Source organism: Lontra canadensis, unplaced genomic scaffold (assembly GCF_010015895.1).
Source record: "Lontra canadensis isolate GAN:19392208 unplaced genomic scaffold, GSC_riverotter_1.0 scaffold12, whole genome shotgun sequence".
In the NCBI taxonomy this organism is placed as follows: Eukaryota; Metazoa; Chordata; class Mammalia; order Carnivora; family Mustelidae; genus Lontra; species Lontra canadensis.
In genome coordinates, this window is record NW_022631006.1 from 29,967,655 (window position 1) to 29,989,135 (window position 21,481).

Below are 21,481 nucleotides of genomic sequence, written 5' to 3' on the forward strand. Positions count from 1 at the left end.
GCTCCTGCCCTGGGTAACACCCTCAGAGTTATAGGCAAATGTAAATTCCTGATATGCCTTCCCCAACAGCCCTTGTGATCAACAGTCTCCCCTGCCTCCTAGAACCTTACCCTCCTGTAAGCTTTAGATAAATAAGACTCTTCTGCAGTTTACTAAAATCCTGCTCTTTTGGTTTGGATTGCTCAATCTGGCTATCAGATGAAGATAATCCCAAAGCACTCCACCTACAGACCCGAATAGAGACAAGTGCCCCAGGTCCTGCCTCTCTCTGCACTCTGCCTTGATCTCCCCATGAGGTCCTTGAGGCATGCAGAGTAATTCCTCCAGGTCCTCTGAGAAATATTTCTATTTCAATTCCTCTTGTAGTCTATTATACTACAACCTACCATCCAGCACCCTGTGCTCCACTTAGAGCCCAATCTACTTTTTATTTTATTTTATTTTTATTTTTTAAATATTTTATTTATTTATTTGACAGAGATCACAAGTAGGCAGAGAGGCAGGCAGAGAGAGAGAGGAGGAAGCAGGATCCCTGCTGAGCAGAGAGCCCAATGCGGGGCTCAATCCCAGGACCCTGGGATCATGACCTGAGCCGAAGGCAGAGGCTTTAACCCACTGAGCCACCCAGGCGCCCCTCAATCTACTTTTTAAACAAATATTTGTCTCAGAATCATTCCATTTTGATGTGTATTTTTATTATATCCTTACAGATCATTTAAAAAAATTTTATTTATTTATTTGGGAGAGAGAAACAGTGAGAGCAAGCACAAGCAGGGAAGAGAGGGAGAAGCAGGCTCCCTGCCAAGCTGGCAACCTGATATTCCAGGATCCTGGGATCATGACCTGAGCTGAAATGAAGGCAGATGCTCAACCGACTGAGCCACCCTGGCATCCCACTTACAGATCATTTTAATATTGTTTGGTTATTGCTAAGACAACAGGTATGATAGCACTGTGTTAAGCACCTGGGAAAATAGAAACAAGATGTACAATAGCCCTTAGAAATATTTTTGGTTTATGAGCTATAGATTTAAGTTTATTTTTGTAATTCATGGTTTAACCATTTTATTTATTAAATATTTTGAAAGATTAAGATATTTCATAAGTAATGTTCCAGTTTAAGGGAGTTGGTATCCAGTACATTGTTTTCTGAACAAAATATTGAGAAATTTTGTCAGCCAGCTTCATCCAAGGGTGAATGGTTAATTTTTTTTTTATCTCTAATTAGGTGACCTTGAGTCCTTTGGAAATGAACATTTATAGGACCAAACTACTGAGTCTCTGCTGTGCCCAAGAGACTTTGCTTTCTAGACATGATTTCATCACATAGGTAAAGCAACCATCCAACATGAAAAGCTGGAGAATGAGGCAGAACCTTAACAGGATAAGATTGGAGGTGCTGAGGGGTTGAAACAAGAGATAATGCACAAAATTTGCCCACATTGATTAGGTCCCGGCTGACTTAATGAAAGCCTGTAAAACTCACAAATTTAAATTGATAAGAAATACTAATTAGGACACATTATTCTGGTGCCCTGATTAATTGCCTTATGTTTTCTCTTTTTTTAAAGATTTATTTTATTTTTTAATTTTATTTATTATTTTTAAAAGATTTTCTTTCTTTTTTTTTAAATGACTTTTTTTTTTTTAAAGATTTTTATTTATTTATTCGACAGACAGAGATCACAAGTAGGCAGAGAGGCAGGCAGAGAGAAAGAGAGGAGGAAGCAGGCTCCCCGAAGAGCAGAGAGCCTGATGTGGGGCTCGATCCCAGGACCCTGGGATCATGACCTGAGCCGAAGGCAGAGGCCTTAACCCACTGAGCCACCCAGGCGCCCCTTAAAAGATTTTATTTCTTTATTTGACAGACAGAGATCACGAGTAGGCAGGGAGGCAGGCAGAGAGAGAGGGGGAAGCAGGCTCCCTGATGAGCAGAGAGCCTGATGCAGGTGCATGTTCGTGAGTCGGGGGAGGAGCAGAGGGAGAGAATCTTCAAGTAGACTCAACTCTGAGCACAGAGCCATGCGGGTCTCCATCTCAGGACACGTGAGATCATGAGAAACCAACAGGGAGATGCCCACAGACTGAGCCTCCCAGGCCTGCCACCTTATTTTCTTCTACTGGGAAATTTTATATTGAACTTTACTTTTAGGTTTGGGGGAATTTATTACTGAGATTTTTGAAAAGACTTTATTGCCTTTTTGGGGGGAAGGATTGTTTAATTTGGTTTAGTTTGTGAAAGCACCAGTTTAAGAGAAGTGTTATTTTTTTCAGCAGGCAAGGTAGAGTAGGCACTTGAGTTCCTCCCCACATCTCATAATGCCTTCAGGAAGTCCCCAGAACAAGGTCCGTTAACATGCACACAGCAGGGCAGCTGTAATTTCTCATCAAACACTAGCTCCTGATGTGTATATCCAACTGGAACAGAACAGAAAAATATTCTCACATCAAAAGCTCTACAGTCCATCTTATGCTTGTCCAATGTAAACCCAGAAGCTGAAAAGCCCATTAGATGCTTTTGTCCTAGTAATCCTCTGGATGTCTAAGTGTGCCACCTATTGCTATCTTCTGGGTGACTGTGGTCTCCCTTTCTGTTGTTGAAGCAGCTGAGAGTTGTTTATCTGAAAGGGACACCAAGGAATTGCTAGAAAGCAGTATTTCACTTAAAACTGTGTTTGATCTTATTTTATGGCTATTATGTGGCTACATAAAAGAAAAAAACAAGAAGAAAAATAAAAACCTTGCTGAAATCTAAGCATTAGAATAAACTGTAGAGGGGCGCCTGGGTGGCTCAGCGGGTTAAGCCTCTGCCTTCGGCTCAGGTCATGATCCCAGAGTCCTGGGATCGAGTCCCGCATCAGGCTCTCTGTTCAGCAGGGAGCCTGCTTCCCCTCCCCTCTCTGGCTCTCTGCCTGCTTGTGATCTCTCTCTCTGTCGAATAAATGGATAAAATCTTAAAAAAAAAAAAAGAATAAACTGTAGACACTTTCAAACGTTACTCTTCATCCCAGGGGCTCCTATCATTCTCTTCAGGGCCAGCTTTACGTCTTGGTTCCGCAGTGTGTAGATGAGGGGGTTGAGGAAAGGGGTGATGGCTGTGGGAAATAAGGCAGCTGCCCCATCCATGGGGCTATTGGTTTTAGGCCTCAGGTAGATGAAGGCACAGGGCACATAGTAGATGGTGACCACGGTTACGTGGGCTCCACAGGTCGAAAAGGCCCGGTGCTGCCCATCAGTTGTACGGATTCTCAGGATGGCCTGAGTGATCTGTACATAGGAGAGGAGGATCAGGAAGAAGCAAGTGGCAACCACCACCCCAATGTCCACAAAGGTCACCTGCTCGTTGACTGTTGTGTCAGCACAGGCTAGCCTCAAAACCGCAGGGATGTCACAGAAGAAATAATCTACCTGGTTGGGCCCACAGTAGGGCAGACGGAAGGTTAGGATGGCTTGGATAGCCCCATGGATGGAGCCAGCCACCCAAGCTCCAGCCACGAGGATGGTGCATAACCTCCCATTCATGAGCACGGGGTAGCGCAGGGGCTGGCATATTGCCAGGTACCTGTCGTAGGCCATCAAGGTGTAGAGGAAGCACTGGGTGCTGCCCAGGAAGTGATAGAAATACAGCTGAGCCACACAGCAACCAAATGGGATGGATTTAATGCCTAAAGTGAAGTTCATCATGAGGCGAGGGACAATGATGGTAGAGATGCCCATGTCAATGATGGAGAGAACACCCAGAAAGATGTTCATGGGACGGGCATGGAGCTGCGGGTCCACTGAGACAACGACTAGAATAAGCAGGTTTCCCAGCTGAGTCAGGATGTAGGTTAGCAAAAAGAACACAAACAGGAATGTCCTTAGCCTGAGAGGGTAGGGAATTCCTGTGAGAATGAACTCAGTCAACAAGGTGCTGTTGACTCTTTCCATCCTCTGTAGAGACCTTACCTAGAGAATGGACAAAACAAGAGTTAGCATGGAAGTGAGAGGGAAGTGAGGAAGGACTGGGGAAAGAGATTGTAAAACCAGGGACAATGGCAGAGTTTTCTTCTTCTTCTTCTTCTCTTTTTTAACCAACTGAGCCACCCAGGCGTCCCTTCTTCTTTTTTTTAAAGAGTTTATTTATTTATTTGACAGAGAAATCACAAGTAGGAAGAGAGAGGCAGGCAGAGAGAGAGGGGGAAGCAGGCTCCCTGCCTAGCAGAGAGCCCAGTGCGGGGCTTGATCCCAGGACCCTGAGATCATGACCTGAGCTGAAGGCAGAGGCTCAACCCACTGAGCCACCCAGGCACCCCTAGAGTTTTTTTCTTATGTGGAGAGAAGACAAATAAGAAGAAGTATGCTCTATGGCCGGAGTTGGCCTGTTTAGTAAATAAAGTTTTATTGGAACACAGCCATGCTCATTTACTTACGTATTGTCTGTAGCTGCTTTGATGCTATGATGGCAGAGTTGACTGTTTGGGTTTGGCCTGCAAAGCCTAAAATATTTACTCTTTAGGACTTTACAGAAAAAAGTTTGCTCCTCAGAGTTTGCACCCGGAACACTTTAGCTAAAGACTAAGGGTTTACTGGAAAGGTGTTGTGTGGAAATGTTAGATGCTCCACCAGTTCAGAAACCTCCAGAAACCACTGGCTTGTTCTTATCTCTGTGAGGACATAAACTTACACAGAGTGGGGAGTATGCAAAAAGGAAATGACAAAATTCTTGGTCTTCTTTTGTAGTGGAGGGAATGGAATAGAATTTTGCTTAAATGGCTAGCTGTATGTGACAGGTCTTGATGCTACGCAAGTCTACTAAGTTCTTTGCAATTAAAGGAAGGGGGTGGCGGTGGCTCAGTCAATTGAGCATCTGACTCTTTGTTTCGGCTCAGGTCATGGTCTCACGGTCATGAGAGCAAGCCCCATATCAGGCTCTGACCTCTGTGTGGAGCCTGCTTGAGGTTCTCTCTCTCCCTCCTTCTCCCTCTGCTCTTCCCCTTGCTCATGTGTGATCTCCCTCTCCCTAAAATAAATATACTTTTAAAGATAAATAAATAAGGGAAAAGAATGCCCATGAGGCTGTAAGCATATAGGTAAAGTTGTTGTTGGTACTTGGTGCTATGTATTCCAGTATCTTTGCATATAATAATGTAGCCTTGGGACATGGTAAAGGAAGAGAAGAGAAAAGGAAGCAAAGAGGGATGCCTGTAGTGAGACGTCAGAAATGAGAGAAAAAGCAAGGATGACGGAAAGGATCAGAAATGGCTAGAGTAGGGCTCTCAGTGTGGAGGAGTTATTTTAAGTTTTTGGTCCAACCTCTTTTTTTTTTAAGTTTTTATTTATTTATTTGATAGAGAGAGATCACAAGTAGGCAGAGAGGCAGGCAGAGAGAGAGGAGGAAGCAGGCTCCCTGCTGAGCAGAGAGCCCAATGCGGGGCTTGATCCCAGCACCCTGAGATCATGACCTGAGCTGAAGGCAGAGGCTTAACCCACTGAGCAACCCAGGCACCCCTTGGTCCAACCTCTTGATTGGCCTTTCACCAATGCAGGTATGAAACCACAAACCTGCAGACAAAGTTTGATTAATGAGCTTTTAAAACTCCCCTTAGTTTTATGATCCTCCAGTATCTAAGCTCATGGCTTGAGGTACAATGTCAAAGACACTGAGATGGATAGATTGATTTTGCTCTGGAATGATTCCTGTCCACTCAGAAGGAAGAGAGTGAGATTAACAGAGAAGTCAAGAGCTCTCTGATCAATGATTCCTTCCAGCTTCACTCCTGTGCTCTGGCTCAAATGAATGTGAAGAGTAGGGAAGTGGCAACCTTGAGTAAGATATCATGGATAGATGGTCCTGTTGCTGGCTGGAAACCCTAAATGTGAATATTGTAATGGAACTCAGTCATCAGCTTGCCTCTTGGTTCTGAGAATGTTTCACAGCCCCAATGGGTTTTCATTTCCTTATTGAGGTTGTGAGGATGGGGAGTGAAACTCTGAACCCAATTCTGGAAAATTTACCAATAATGGGTAGTTCTACTCAATCCTTAAACACCTAACTTTAAAACTGCTGTATCCATGCCCTGTCAAAGCTTAGCTCTTATTATTTAACTATCTCTTATAGCACTTTAAGAAGGCAGCAGTAAATCCTTTCACCTACGTTGTGGTTTTGTTTTTTCCCCCAAGTGAATGGAATAGCAGTTTTGATTAAAAAAAATATTTTAGTTGCAGGAAATCAGTGATGGTTGACCTTCAGAAAGTTGACCACAGAGCTCTTCTGGATGTCAGGGCTACAGACACAGACGTCTTCACCTCCCAGCTTCAGAAACTAGCAGGTTTAAGCTGCATACAAGTTCCTTGAGACATTCGTGATTCCTCAATAGCAGTCCTGACCTGAATGAGCTTAGGTGGTTTCTCCGGTCGTTCTCATGGGATGCTATAGTTTTCTGGGTTCACAGAGGTCTGATGTTAAACTCTGTGGATTTAGAAGCCTGATTTGATCAGGTGTCCCTAGAGGAATCAGGCTCTGGGAAACCAATTCACATTATTCAATACCTGAGAGAATGACATGTAACCCAAACAACCAATTTGTTAATTTACAGTGGGAGATCTCATTCCCATGACTGAAATAGTGTGTTTACTACCCAGGGCAATCACTTACTAATATTAAGGTCTCTGGAAATCAAATTAGGAATCAGATGCATATTTCTAAATTTTGAATCAGAGCAAAGGAAATGTGATGGGACACACTTGATTTAGGCTGTGATATGTATCAATGAATTATGCCTGATAAGTTACACAGCACATTTACTTAGGGGGATTTTTTTTTTTTAGAACTTTTTTTTTTTAAGATTTTATTTATTTATTTGACAGACAGAGATCACAAGTAGGCAGAGAGGCAGGCAGAGAGAGAGGGGGAAGCAGGCTCCCCGCTGAGCAGAGAGCCCAATGTGGAGTTCGACCCCAGGACCCTGGAATCATGACCTGAGCCAAAGGCAGAGGCTTTAACCCACTGAACCACCCAAGCTCCCCCATCTAGGGGGATTCTTTAATCTTTCCTTCAGATACAATATTTTTTTTCTTCTGGGAAGTAGTGGGGTTATATTGACAAAATTTTACTCTTTTTCTTCCTGAGTTTAATTTCCCTAATCATTTTTCCTTACTTGTTTTCCCTGTTTGTAATAGGGAATGTTCTCTGAATCAGTCTCTAGGAACTGTTATTTCTTTGGGGGAAATTTGCTGTAGATAGGGAATTCCAGTCCACATGGAGTGTGCCAATTCTTTTTGCACTCAGAGAGAATAGTATTTCCTAATCTTGCCCTTAGATTTTAGATCCATCTTTTTTGTTCCTCCATTTTTTTTTTAAAGTAAGCTCTACATCCAATGTGGGGCTTAAACTCCTGACCCCGAGATCAAGAATTGCATGTCCTACTGACTAAGCCAGGTGCCTTGATCCATCTTAATGGGAACAATGAGGGATGGGATGTAGTTTTATTTGTCCTACTGTCCTTATTAGGTTTGATCTCATTCCAGTTGCAGTTAAGTTTTCCTCCATTTTTAAAATAAGTTTTTCCACATTTAATAAGTTTTTCCTCATTTAGCGATAAAGGTTAATAGGATGACTTCCTTTTTGCCTCTGATGTGTTATGACATCTTCCTTGTGGTACTGCCATTATCCTAGATCTCCAAGTGTGAAGCTTGGTATTCACTGGATGAACTTCTACTTACTCGGAGTCATTAATAACCCAGATGTAGCTCTGACATGCATTAAATCCTCTTTTTTTTTTTCCAAGATGAAAGTTTTTATTTTGCTGAAATGTACAAATATAACAGTCCACACTCTACAATAAACATTTAGACACTGATGATTTTCTTAGGATGCAGTTCTCCCTCACAGTTCAGATGCCTGATCTTCTGTGAAAGCACAGCTTGCCTTCTTTTCTTCCCACGAAGTTTGTAGTTTTAGAAGTCTTGCCGGATATTTTCTTTGTTTGCCTCTCCATGTTGCTGCTTCATTTGAAAGATTTCATTTTCTAATTGCACAATAGTCCTTTCAATCTCGTAATTCTTACTGACCAGGGATACCCAAGTTGACTCCATTTCCCTTAATTTAGATCCAGCTGTGAGCTGCATGTTCTTTCGCTGCCAGTTTAAATCTTGAATATGTTTTCTTAACTTCTGGAGCTCTTTCTGTGCATGTTCAATCATATGAACTAGATTTTCATTATATACTTTCCAGGCATTGCATCCATGCTGTGACATTAGTTCCAGATTCTCAATTCGAACTGCCTGATGCTCTAACTGGGCCATTGAATTGTTTACACATTCTTGCCATGCGGTAATGTCGTTTTTCTGACCCGAGGAAGGGGCTGGAAGTTCATACTGTTTCATACTAAGTAATTCTATTGGTTGCCGAGCAGCCAGTCTTTCAAATTCATTTCTCATTATGTCGGTTTCAAAAGCAGAATAATCCGGGGCCGTCAGGTAGCTCAGGTAGTTCTTGGTAGGTCGGTATCTACGGGTTTCCTCCTCCACCAGCGCCGCAGCCGCTTCCCGCACGCCGGGCGCTTCATAACCTTGGTCAAAATACGGCCGTGCATCTGCCACGACCTTTCCGGCAACTAAGCCTGTGCCCGCCATTCCGAAGCTTGCCCAAATTTTCTGGCATTAAATCCTCTTAATAAAAAAGGTGCAGAGAAAAAGAAGAATGTGGCATGAAGAGAAAGGAACAGGACCCTGATGAAAACTTCATGGACTAGGGTGATAGGAACTCACAGAACGATGACATATTACTTTTGTGTATATTCTCATGATCCTTAGAGGAGTTAAATGACAAGAGGAGTCCCACAGCTGTATAGTGCTAAAGTAAGGACCCCAGGTCCTTTGGTTTTATGGTTTCCAGTTCAGTAGTATCTACATTTTACTTAACAAATAAGCCAAAATGATGGAGTAAATCATGTTATTTTAGGATGCTAAATCATTAGATGTTTTCAGAACTCATTGGCATTATTAATCCCCAGTGTCCTGAGGCCATAGCTTTGTCTGTGATCTGAATAACAATTTTAAGAGTTTGATGGTTCATTCTATCAAAGATTCTAAACTGGTGTTGCTGCTCCATTTTTAAACCTAGATGTAAAATTAAGTGCAAGTTCTAAAATCAAACAAGAGTCAATATTTGTTACTATGCATCTGTGAAGTAGACCATCTTCTTTCCTTGTCAGGCATTCTAGCACACTGAACCTTTCTTTGGGAAGTAGACCATTGCCTGGGGGCATAGCAGTATTTTTATTTTACAGAGATTTAGAGTGTGAAGGTGTTTATACAGTATGTCTTTGAATTGTGACAGGATAGTAAATATAAAAAGTCTACTAGTATAAGCATGTTTAAAAAAGATGTGGGAATAATTAGTGGATCACAAAAGGATTGTATATACCTATAAAGTTGATCATTAAAAATTTGTTAGTGACTGATCTGAGCAGGGGATCAGGTACTTCTCAAACAAGGCAAAGGGCACATTGACACTTTGAGCCCATTTTGGCAGATGATTTTTGCTTAATTCTGGTCCCAAATACATACTTAACTCCAGTCACCTATCTCTCAAATAGCCATGAAGTAAATACAAACATACAAACAAAAAAAAATTTTTTTTTAATACTATTGACTCAATAGACTCTCTTTTAATTTATAAAAAGCATGTCGGGGGGGGGTGCCTGGGTGGCTCAGTGGGTTAAAGCCTCTGCCTTCGGCTCTGGTCATGATCCCAGGGTCCTGGGATTGAGCCCCACATCGGGCTCTCTGCTCCGTGGGGAGCCTGCTTCCTCCTCTCTCTCTGCCTGCCTCTCTGCCTGTTTGTGATCTCTGTCAAATAAATAAATAAAAAAAAAATCTTAAAAAAAAAAAAAAAAAGCATCTCAGGGGCACCTGGGTGGCTCAGTTGGTTAAATGTCTGACTTTAGCTCAGGTCATAATCTCAGAGTCCTGGGATTGAGCCCTGTGTTGGGCTCCCTGTTCAGCAGGGAGTCTGTTTCTGCCCTCTGCCCGTGGCACTGCCCCCCACTCAAGTTCTCTCTCTCTCAAATAAATAAATTATTTTTTTAAAAAAAGCAACTCAAATATTTAGAAAACTTAGATGATCTATTGCCATTTTCTGAATTTTCTAATAAGACATGTAAATTGGAAAATGATGTAGAGGAATAACATTAGAATGAATATATACATGTGCAATGAGATGAGAAAAAATTTGAATTATTAAGTCTGAGAAATGAGATAAAACATTTCTATTAACATGTAAAACCCTTGTTAGAACAATGAATTTGACATGTCTAACATTTTCACTAACATAGAAAGGAGATTACAATTTTACTCCTATCTATCCTGTCTTACAGGTGGGGGAAGGGAGCCGAAAAGGAACAAATAGCAAGGAGCAGATATGAAACCACCATAGAACTCTAGATAGTCTTACCTGTTCTGGTTGATATGCAATCTAGGCAGTGAATGAACCTCTGAAGAAAGGTAGCTTTGGATAAATATGTAACCAATAAAAGTCTTGTGGAAATAAGGTTATCTTGATATAAAGTAGCTAAAAGGTAGCTGCATAGTCTTAACAGAGTAGTAAAGAGAATTTCTGTAAAAGCAGGAAAAAAAATCTATTGAATAGACAAGGAAAGACATTGAGAGCTGAAGTGACCGAGAGGGATGAAACCCTTTGCACAGTGTATGGACCCAACATTTATCTATATCTGAAACTTACTCTGTGTTCATCAATATTTGGGAGTATCTTCCTCTATTTTCCTCTCTTTTCAGCTCTTCTTCACATCAGTGATCAAATCCTGTGGATGATGATGGATTCTGGAAAAAGGGACCGGACAATGGCAAGTATTACTTGGGGGAGAGAGAATCCCCTTTATCTGCAGGTGTCAGTATCCACAGAAAACCCTCTTTCAGTCTGAGAGAAGGGATATAAGTCTGTTCCTAGAGAGATTTCAATGGTTTTGGATCCCACAGGGTCAGCAGTAGTTGTTGTGAAGAGCTCATGGCAGGAGACCTAATTAGGCAGTTCTGGCTGGGTCAAAATGGAGGACTAAATTACTGAAAGTTGATTTATTTGCTTGTTTATTTGTAAACATCCTACTCCAATTGCCTTATGCTGGGGGAAGAGTTGTGACCCCTGGTGAAGGTAACTGCTAAGGTTGGTCTCCCTTGTGTTCTGTTACTTCTTTTATTTTCCCCAGAGTTGATTAGGGTATGTGAGACATGTAGCTGGGGGAATATTGTAATAGGACCCCTGTGAGGAGACAAGACCAAAATCTTGGTTTGTTTCCTGGGATACTTAATTTTTAGCTTTTTCTGATTTTGTAACATCAGCTGGGACAAAATCTGTGGGGCTCATAATGCTTGTGGATGATTTCATATCTGTGATTTCTTTTCTCTTCCAAAAAAGAAATTTTAGAAAAACTAAACAAAACAAAACAAAGCAAAAACCCCAAAAAACTAGTGTGGTTGTTACTAGTCATGGATGTCTTCTTATTGCCACATTCACATGTTCTGAAACTTATCTTGTTTTGGAACAATAAAAGATAAGGAAATAGAGGACTTAAACAACAAAAGGCCAGTTAGACCTAATAGACTATACAGAATATTCTACCCCAAAACAGAATACACATTCTTCTCAAGTGCACATGGGACAGTTTTCAGGGTAGACCATATATTAGGCCACAGATTAAGTATCAATGTATTTGAAACAGATAGACACTGCACAAAATATGTTTTCTGATCATGATGAGATTGTTAGAAGTTAGTAAAAGGAAAACTATAAACTAGAAAATTCACAAAATTGTTGAAATTAAACAACACACTTTTTTTCTTTAAGCAAACTCTATGCCCAATGTGGGGTTTGAACTTAGGACTCTGAGATCAAGAGTTGCATGCTCTACCAACTGACCCAGCCAGGTACCCCCAAAAAATACACTTAAAAAAAATTTTATTTATTTGTTTGTTTATTTATTTATTTTAGAGAGAAAAAGAGAGAGAGCCTGGGAGGGACAGAGAGAGTGGAAGAGAATCGAAGCAGACTTCCTGCTGAGCATGGAGCCAGATGCTGGGAGATCATGACCTGATCCAAAATCAAGATTTGGACACTTAACTGACTCAGCCACCCAGCTGCCCCCAAACAATAATTTTTTTTTTTTTTTTTTTTTTAGATTTTATTCATTTATTTGACAGAGAGAGACAGCGAGAGAGGGAAAACCAGCAGGGGGAGAGGGAGCCCAATGTAGGGCTCAATCCCAGGATCCTGGGATCATGACCTGAGCTGAAGGCAGATACCTAATGAATGAGCCACCCAGGGGCCCCCCCAAACAAAACACCTTTTTAAAAAAAGATTTTACTTATTTATTTGACAGAGAGAGAGATCACAAGTAGTCAGAGAAGCAGGCAGTGGGAGAGGGGGAGGCAGGCTCCCTGCTAAGCTGAGAGCCCAATACAGTGCTGGATCCCAGGACCTGAGTCAAAGACAGAGGCTTAACCCACTGAGCCACCCACGCGCCCCCCAAACAATACACTTTTTTTTTTTAAGGTTTTATTTATTTATTTGACAGAGAGAGATCACAAGTAGGCAGAGAAGCAGGCAGAGAGAGAGGAGGAAGCAGGCTCCCCGCTGAGCGGAGAGCCCAATACAGGGCTCGATCCCAGGACTCTGGGATCATGACCTGAGCTGAAGGCAGAGGCTTTAACCCACTGAGCCACCCAGGCACCCCAACATAATACACTTTATTTATTATTTTCATTTTTTTTAAGATTTTATTTATTTATTTGACAGAGATCACAAGTAGGCAGAGAGGCAGGCAGAGAGAGAGGAGGAAGCAGGCTCCCTGCTGAGCAGAGATCCTGATGTGGGGCTCGATCCCAGGACCTTGGGATCGCGACCCGAGCTGAAGGCAGAGGCTTTAACCCACTGAGCCACCCACTCGCCCCCTATTTTTTTTTTTTAAAGATTTTATTTATTTATTTGACAGAGAGAGATCACAAGTAGGCAGAGAAGTGGGTAGGGAGAGAGGAGGAAGCAGGATCCCTGCTGAACAGAGAGCCCCATGTGGGGCTTGATCCCAGGACTCTGGGATCATGACCTGAGCCGAAGGCAGAGGCTTTAACCCACTGAACCACCCAGGTGCCCCCACAATACACTTTTAAACAACCAATGGACTAAAGAAGAAATCACAAAGGAAATTAGAAAATAAAGATGAATGAAAACAATATGACATACTCAAACTTATGGGATACAGTGAATGTAGTGCTAAGGGGAAACTTAGAACTATAAATGTCTACATTAAAAACCACGAAATACAGTGCCTGGGTGGCTTAGTCATTAAGCATCTGCGTTCTCTTCAGGTCATGATCCCAGGGTCTTGGGATCGAGCCCCACATCGGGCTCACAGCTCCGCGGGAAGCCTGCCTCTCCCTTTGCCGCTCCCCCTGCTTGTGTTCTCTCTCTCGCTGTGTCTCTGTCAAATAAATAAATACAATCTTAAAGACAAAAACAAAAACAAAACCAAACAACAAAAACCCCCAAGAAATATCTTAGGGTGCCTAGCTGGCACAGTGCATAGACCATGTGACTCTGGATCTCAGGGTTGTGAGTTGGAGCCTCACATTGGGTGCAGAGATTACTTAAAAAAGAAACACACACACACACACACACACCCCGCAAATCAAATCAAACCAAAAATGAGAAAAATCTCAATTAACAATTTACTGGGACATCTAGCTGGCTCAATGGTAGAGCATGCAACTCTTTTTTTTTTTTTAAAGATTTTATTTTTATTTATTTGTCAGAGAGAGAGAGAGAGAACACAAGCAGAGGGAACAGCTGGTAGAGAGAGAAGCAGGCTCCCCACTGAGCAAGAAGCCAGATGTGGGATTTGATCCTATGACCCTGGGATCATGACCTGCGCCAAAAGCAGACATTTAACCAGCTGAGCCACCCAGGCCTCCCAAGCATGCAACTCTTGATCTTGTGAACTCATGAGTTCAAGGTCCATGTTTGGTTTAGAAAGCACTTAAAGAAAACTTTAAAAAAATTATTAAAAAATTATAAAAACAACTTACCTTTAAAACTAAAGGATCTAGAAAAAGAAAAACTAAATACAAAGTTAGCAGATGGGAATAATAAAATATTAGGACACAAATAAATGAAATAGAGAATAGAAAAACAATAGAGAATGTCAATGAAAAGAAAAGGATCAAAGAAATTGACAAAGCAAAAAAAAAAGAAATTGACAAAGCTTTACACAGATTCACTAAGAAACAAAGATGGAACACTTAAAGCACTAAAAATCAGTGAAGAAAGAGGGGATATTACTATCACTTTTATAGAAATAAAAAGAATAAGGGAGTACTATGAACGGCTGTATACCAAAAAATTGGATAACCTAGATAAAATGAACAAATTCCTAGCAATACGAAACCTCCCAAGACTAAATTGTGAAGAAACAGAGTCTGAAAAGACCTATAATTAGTAAAAAATAAGTAATAAAAAATCTCCCAACAAAGAAAAGCCCTGGTCCTGATGCTTCACTGGTAATTCTACCAAATAGTTAAAGAAGTACTATTAATACCAATCCTTCTCAAACTTTTCCAAAAATTGAAGAGGAGTGAACACTAACTCATTCTATGAGGCCAGCATTACCTTGCTATCAAAGCCATAAAAAGACTACAAGAAAACTACAAACCAATGTCCTTTTTGAACATTGATGCAAAAATCCTCAATAAAATATTAGCAGCAGAATTCAGCAGCATATTAAAAGGATTATACACCAAGACCAAATATAATTTATTCTCGAATGTAAGAATGGTTCGACATATGAAAGTCAATGTATGTTACATCAAGAAAATGAAGGGGAAAAACACATGATCTCTCAATAGATGCAGAAAAAGCATTTGACAAAATTCGGTACTTTTTCTTGATTAAAAACACTTAAACTGGGAATAGAAAAATAACCACCTCATCATAATAAAAGCCATATATGAAAGACCTATAGCAAACATCGTATTCAATGGTGAAAAGCTGAAAACATATCCTCTAGGCTCAGGGACAAGGCAAGGACCAGGAACAAGACTTGTTTTCACCACTTTTATTCAACAAAGTTCTTGAAGTTCTAGCCAGAGCAATTAGTAAAATAAATAAATAAATAAGTAAATGGCATCAAAATTGGAAAGGAAGAAGTAAAATGATTTGTTTGCTGATATGATTTTTAATATTTAAAACCCTTAATATTATACACACACAAACACAAATGGTTAGAAATACTAAAAATGAATTCAGCAAAGTAGCAGGATACAGAGTCAACACATAAAGATCAGTTGTATTTCTATACATAATGCACAATCTGAAAAAGAAATTACAAAAATGATTCCATTTAAAGTAACATAAAAAATAATACATGTTGGGGCCCCTGGGTGGCTCAGTCATTAATCGTCTGCCTTCTGCTCAGGTCATGATCTGGGGTGCTGGGATTGAGACTTGCATAGGGCTTCCTGCTCAGCGGGAAGCATGCTTCTCCCTCTCCCACTTTCCCTGCTTGTGTTCCCTCTCTTGCTGTCTCTCTCTGCCAAATAAATAAAATATAAAAAAAATACATATTTAGGAATTAAAACTTAACCAAGGAGGTGAGAGGTTTGTACAATGAAAACTGCAAAACATTGTCTAAAAAATTGAAGAATTTTTTTTTTAAAGATTTTATTTATTTATTTGACAGAGAGAGATCACAAGTAGGCAGAGAGGCAGGCAGAGAGAGAGGGGGAAGCAGGCTCCCTGCTGAGCAGAGAGCCCGATGTGGGGCTTGATCCCAGGACCCTGAGATCATGACCTGAGCCGAAGGCAGAGGCTTAACCCACTGAGCCACCCAGGCGACCAAAAATTGAAGAATTTTAAAGAAATTTAATTAAATTTAAATTTAATTTCACAAATAGATGGAAACACACACGATGGCCATAGATTGACAGACTTAATATCATTAAAATGTCAATACTTAAAAAGAGTCAATACTGCTCAAAGTGACCTACAGACTCAATGTAATCCCTCTCAAAATCCCAAACGACAGTTTTTTTTTGCAGAACTAGAAAAACTCATCTTAAAATTCATATGGAATCTCCAGGATCCCTGAAGAGTCAAAGCAATCTTGAAAAATGTTAGAAGGTGGAGGACGGTCGGTAAAATATCCTCCAGCTGAGAAGTCACTTTAAGACTGAAAAATGAAGTAAGTCATATAATTTTATTCAGGGTAACTTGCTGACAGGACGTGTGGGGGAGGGAATCCATAGGGCTGGACAATCCAGGTAGTACACGGTCATTCTGACCCTCATCTTCCACTGCTATTCTCTACCCAAGCCAGAACTTAATCCCATTTTTGTAGAGAGGGGCATGGTGGTGAGGTTACAGGGTAGTTATCCAAAGTGGAACCATCTGTGTGCTAGAGGATCTCTATTACTTATCTAAAGAGGGGTCTTCTGTGCATCAGTTGTCTCCACTAATTACCTAAAGTGGAGCCATCTGTGTGCCTCTTTAGGAATGCTCAGAGCAAGCCTTCCTGGATTCTGGTGAGGACATACATTAACCTCCATGTGGCTTGGAATCTGTAGCCTGGAGAGAGGTCATTGAGCAAGCATGAAAAATATAGAATCACTGTTGTCAGCATTCCTACAAAAAAGAACGAAACTGGAAGATTCACAATTCTGATTTTAAAACTTAACGACAATGCTATAGTAATCAGAAGTGTGTTTTTGGCATAGAGACACACAGATGAATGAAATAGAATAAAGATCCCAGAAATAAACCCTTGAAGATGTAGTCACATGATTTTTTAAAAAAGAATTATTTATTTATTTGACAGAGAGAGACAGAGTGAGAGAAGGAACACAAGCAGGGGGAGTGGGAGAGGGAGAAGCAGGCTTCCTGCCAAGCAGGGAGCCCGATGTGGGGCTCGATGCCAAGATCCTGGGATCATGATCTGAGCTGAAGGCAGATGCCTAACAACTGAGCCACCCAGGTTGCCCCTAATCTCATGATTTTTTGACAAGGGTACTGAGACCATTCACTGGGGGAAAGGACAGTCTTTTCAACAAGTGGTGCTGGGAAAACTGGATAGCGACACATAAAAAAATGAAGTTGTAACCTTACCTAACACCATATGCATAAATTAACTCATCAAAGATCTAACTGTAGTGACCTAAACCAATACAAGTCTTAGGAGAAAACTTAGGACAAAAACTTCACAATATTGGCTTTGGCAATGATTTTTTGGTTATGACCTCAAAGGCACAGGTAGCAAAAGAAACATAGACAAGTTTGACTTCATGGAAATTAAAAATGTACATTAAAAAACACTATTAACAGAATAAAAAGGCAATCCATAGAATGAGAGAAAATATTTGCAAATTATATATCTGATAAACAATATCCAGAACTGCTAAATCTCATCAACAACAAAAAATGAAAAATCTTACTCAAATATGGGCAATAGACCCAAATGGACATTTCTGTAAAGAAGACCTACAAATGTCCAACAAGCGCATGAAAGGATGTTCAACATCACTTGTCATTCAGAAATGCAAACCAAAGCTACGGTGAGGTACCAATTCAGACCCATTAGGATGGCTGTTATTAAAAACAAAACAAAGGGGCGCCTGGGTGGCTCAGTGGCTTAGGCCTCTGCCTTCGGCTCAGGTCATGATCTCAGGGTCCTGGGATCGAGCCCCACATCGGGCTCTCTGCCCAGCAGGGAGCCTGCTTCCCCCTCTTTCTCTACCTGCCTCCCTGCCCACTTGTGATCTCTCTCTCTCTCTCTCTGTCTGTCAAATAAATAAATAAAAAATCTTTTAAAAAAAACAAAACAAAACAAAACAGAAAACAAGTGTTGGTGATGCTGTGGAGAAAAGGGAAGCCTTATCCACTCTTGGTGGGAATGTAAGATGCTGTAACCATTGTCCTTCATTTTCTTGAAAGAGATTTTCACACTTGCTCTTATATTTTAAGTGAGTCCTGTCTTCCCAGCTTTTTTCAAGTATTTTTTTGTTCCTCCAATAAGACGAGGACAGGTCACAGTGGGTAAGTCGAGGTCATTTCATATCACACTGGCCTGGTCAGAGGGATGTTGTGTGAGTAACTGTTCCACTGAATGACTGACCAGGTGCCTTCCATATCTTTGACTATTTGACATTATGATAACTAGCCAAAAGTTTTTCTGGATACTTTGGACAATTTAGATGTAGTTCAGAAGTCTTTTCTGGTGCTGTTTTAGCTTAAAAAAATTGCTGATTGAGTGAATTATTAATAAGGATGAGATAAAGATGCTGTAATAAAGTAATCCAATTACAAATCAGTGCTTTAAAGAATTAGAGGTTTGTTTTCCTCTCACTTAAAATTCTGAAGTGAATGTTCCAGATTGGAGGGTTACTCATCTCGATAGGAGCAAAGCAATCCCGAATGCCTAGAGGTTTTGGGAAAACATGAGTGAGGCAATGGATGAAGGGTGCTGTGGCAGCATTATACTGGTTTCCCCCAAATTTTCCTGGAATAATCCCCCTCCTCCTCAGTAGAGTATTTATTCCTCATATTCATTGTTTGTGTAGAATGTGCTTTCTCCTGAGAGGTGGGTCAGAAAAGTAAAAAACAGTTCTGGCCAAGTTATTGAGGTTAAATATAGCACTAGAAGCTTCTTCATAGAATTACATTCAGTCCAGCTTAAGCCAGCATCTATTTTGGAATGTTTGTCACACACAGCAGTAGCTGAAAGGTGTGGTAACAATCGCGAAGCAGGTAGTCCCTGAGCCTGTAGTTACTTATTTTCACTGGTGGCCCCTCGACCTGCTGTTATTCTCTTCAGAGCAGACTTCACTTCCTGGTTCCTCAGGGTATAGATGAGGGGGTTCAGAAACGGAGTGACAACAGTGTAAAACACAGCCACTGCTCCATCCAGGGGACTCTTGGAGCCTGGCCTAAGGTAGATGAAGATACAGGGCACATAGTAGACAGTGACCACGGTTAGGTGGGAGCCACAGGTGGAGAAGGCTCGGCGCCGCCCATTGGCAGTGCGGATCTTCAGGATGGCGTGGACTATGTTGGCATAGGAGAGCAGAATTAACATGAAGCAACTGGCTGCCACCACCCCAATGTCCACAAAGGTCACGAGCTCATTGATGGTTGTGTCAGCACAGGCCAGTCTCAATATTGCAGGGATGTCACAGAAAAAATAATCCACCTGGTTGGGCCCGCAGTAGGGCAGATGGAAGGTCAAGGTGGCCTGGATAGACCCATGGATGGAGCCAGCCACCCAAGCTCCAGCCACGAGGATGGTGCATAACCTCCCATTCATGAGCACGGGGTAGCACAGGGGCTGGCATATTGCCAGGTACCTGTCGTAGGCCATCAAGGTGTAGAGGAAGCACTGGGTGCTGCCCAGGAAGTGAAAGAAATACAGTTGAGCCACACAGCCCCCAAAGGGGATTGCCTTGCTGGTGGGAGTAAAGTTTAGAAAAACTCGAGGGACAATGACTGAGGAGAGCCACATGTCCAGGAATGAGAGCACGGCTAGAAGAATGTACATGGGGCGAGCATGGAGCTTTGGGTCAGCCCACACAGTGAGCAGAATGAGCAGGTTCCCCAGCTGAGTCAGGATGTAAATGTTGAAGAAGACTAGGAAGAGGAGGGTCCTCAGACTCGGGGGATGAGGTAAGCCCAGGAGAATGAAGTCTGTCACCACTGTGTCCAGGGATATATTTTTGGTCTCTCGCATGTCTTTCTGTAGTCTGCTAAGATGAATGGTGAAGTCAGACAAGGGAAATATACATAAGAGGTAGTGAGAGAATGCTTCCCTCTAGGAGGGAAACAGAGAACAGAGAACTTCTCTATTTAATTTTATTTATTTTTTATTTTTTGAAAGATTTTAATTATTTTAGAGAGAGAGGGAGAGCACAAGCAGGCAAGGGAGAAGCAAGCTCCCTGTTGAGCAGGGAGGCAGATTCAAGGCTTCATTCTAGGACTCTGAGATCATGACCTGAGCCAAAGGCAGACACTTAACTGACTGAACCATCCAGGCGCCCCAAGAACTTCTATATTTTAAAGTGGAAAGCATTTGCCATCAGTCGTCTGTGTTTGCTCTTCAAGACAAGCCCTCAGAGGCTAGTTAGTCTCTAGGTGTCCTGAAATGCTCCTCCTTCTTCTTCCTTTTCTTTTTAAAAAAGATTTATTTGTTTATGAGAGAATGAGAGAGAGAGAGAGAGAGAGAGAGAGAGAATGAGCTAGGGGAAGAGAAAGAAGGAGAAGGAGAAGAGAGAGAGAATCTCAAGCTGACTCCCAGCTGAGCATGGAGCCTGACAAGGGTCTCCATCTATGACCATGGGATCATTACCTAAGCTGAAATCAAGAGTCAGACACTTAACCAGCTGAACCACCACGGTACTCCTTGAAATTATCCTTCAATGGGAGACACTATTACAAGTATTGGAAGGCCAAGGCATAAGGTTGTGTCTGAATAATAATGTTAGTGCATATGATGGGTCTGTACCATAGAGACGTGGATTCTGATGTCATGGAGCAGAGCAGAACAATTACTCCATAATTACTATCCCTATTCTTGGTCTCTGACTTCTCCTCAAAATATCTCCTGCCATGATCTACAAGTACCTTTGAGGTCTGGCCTCACATATTTTTTGTAAAGATTTATTTAAGAGAGAGAGAGGGAGGAGGGAAGGAGAGAATCTTAAGTAGATTCCAGGCTGAATGCTGAGCCTGACATGGGGTTCGATCCCACAATCCTGAAATCATGATCTGAGACGAAATCAGGTGGATGCTTAACTGACTGAACCACCCAGGAGCCCCTGGCCCTTACATATTTCTATCATCTTCCTTCCTTTAGTTCCCTTGGAGAACCAAGGACCTACTGGACCCACTCTTCCTGGAAAATACTGATTGATCTTAACATGGTCTCACTGCTCAGAACACAATTGGCTGTCATCTCCTTTGGGAAGAATTTTTCTCCCTTAGAAGACAATCTTCTGGGAGATCAGAGTTTATATTATAAATGGTGATTGCAGTGCAGTATAATGAGAACTATTTGCCTAAATGCTTACTGGTTTCTTCTACTAGATTATGAGCTCTTTCAGAGCAAAGACCAAATATGTTCTGTTCTTTTTTTTTTTTTTAATACTTTATTTATTTATTTGAGAGAGAGACAGTGAGAGAGAGTATGAGCGAGGAGAAGGTCAGAGAGAGAAGCAGACTCCCCGTGGAGCTGGGAGCCCGATGCGGAACTCGATCCCGGGACTCCAGGATCATGACCCGAGCTGAAAGCAGTCGCTTAACCAACTGAGCTACCCAGGCACCCTGTTCTGTTCTTTTACTGTATCTGCAGTACTTGCCACAGTGTTTGGTAACAGGAAGATTATAAATAGGGGCGCCTGGGTGGCTCAGTCGTTAAGCGTCTGCCTTCGGCTCAGGTCATGATCCCAAGGT

At 41.6% G+C, this 21,481-nt stretch overlaps 3 protein-coding genes across 3 annotated transcripts; all 3 read right to left on the bottom strand.

Annotated features, from left to right (window-relative positions):
* Window positions 1-2,988: 2,988 nt before the first annotated feature.
* Window positions 2,989-3,930, bottom strand: LOC116867477 (olfactory receptor 10G3). The gene has a single exon (XM_032857102.1). The coding sequence runs from the start codon at window positions 3,928-3,930 to the stop codon at window positions 2,989-2,991; it is 942 nt and encodes a 313-aa protein (XP_032712993.1).
* A 3,982-nt stretch (window positions 3,931-7,912) lies between these two features.
* Window positions 7,913-8,616, bottom strand: LOC116867549 (pre-mRNA-splicing factor SPF27-like). The gene has a single exon (XM_032857172.1). The coding sequence runs from the start codon at window positions 8,614-8,616 to the stop codon at window positions 7,939-7,941; it is 678 nt and encodes a 225-aa protein (XP_032713063.1). The 3' UTR covers window positions 7,913-7,938.
* Window positions 8,617-18,806: 10,190 nt separating this feature from the next.
* On the bottom strand, window positions 18,807-19,763 carry LOC116867478 (olfactory receptor 10G2). Its single transcript, XM_032857103.1, has one exon. The coding sequence runs from the start codon at window positions 19,761-19,763 to the stop codon at window positions 18,807-18,809; it is 957 nt and encodes a 318-aa protein (XP_032712994.1).
* Between the last annotated feature and the right edge of the window lie 1,718 nt (window positions 19,764-21,481).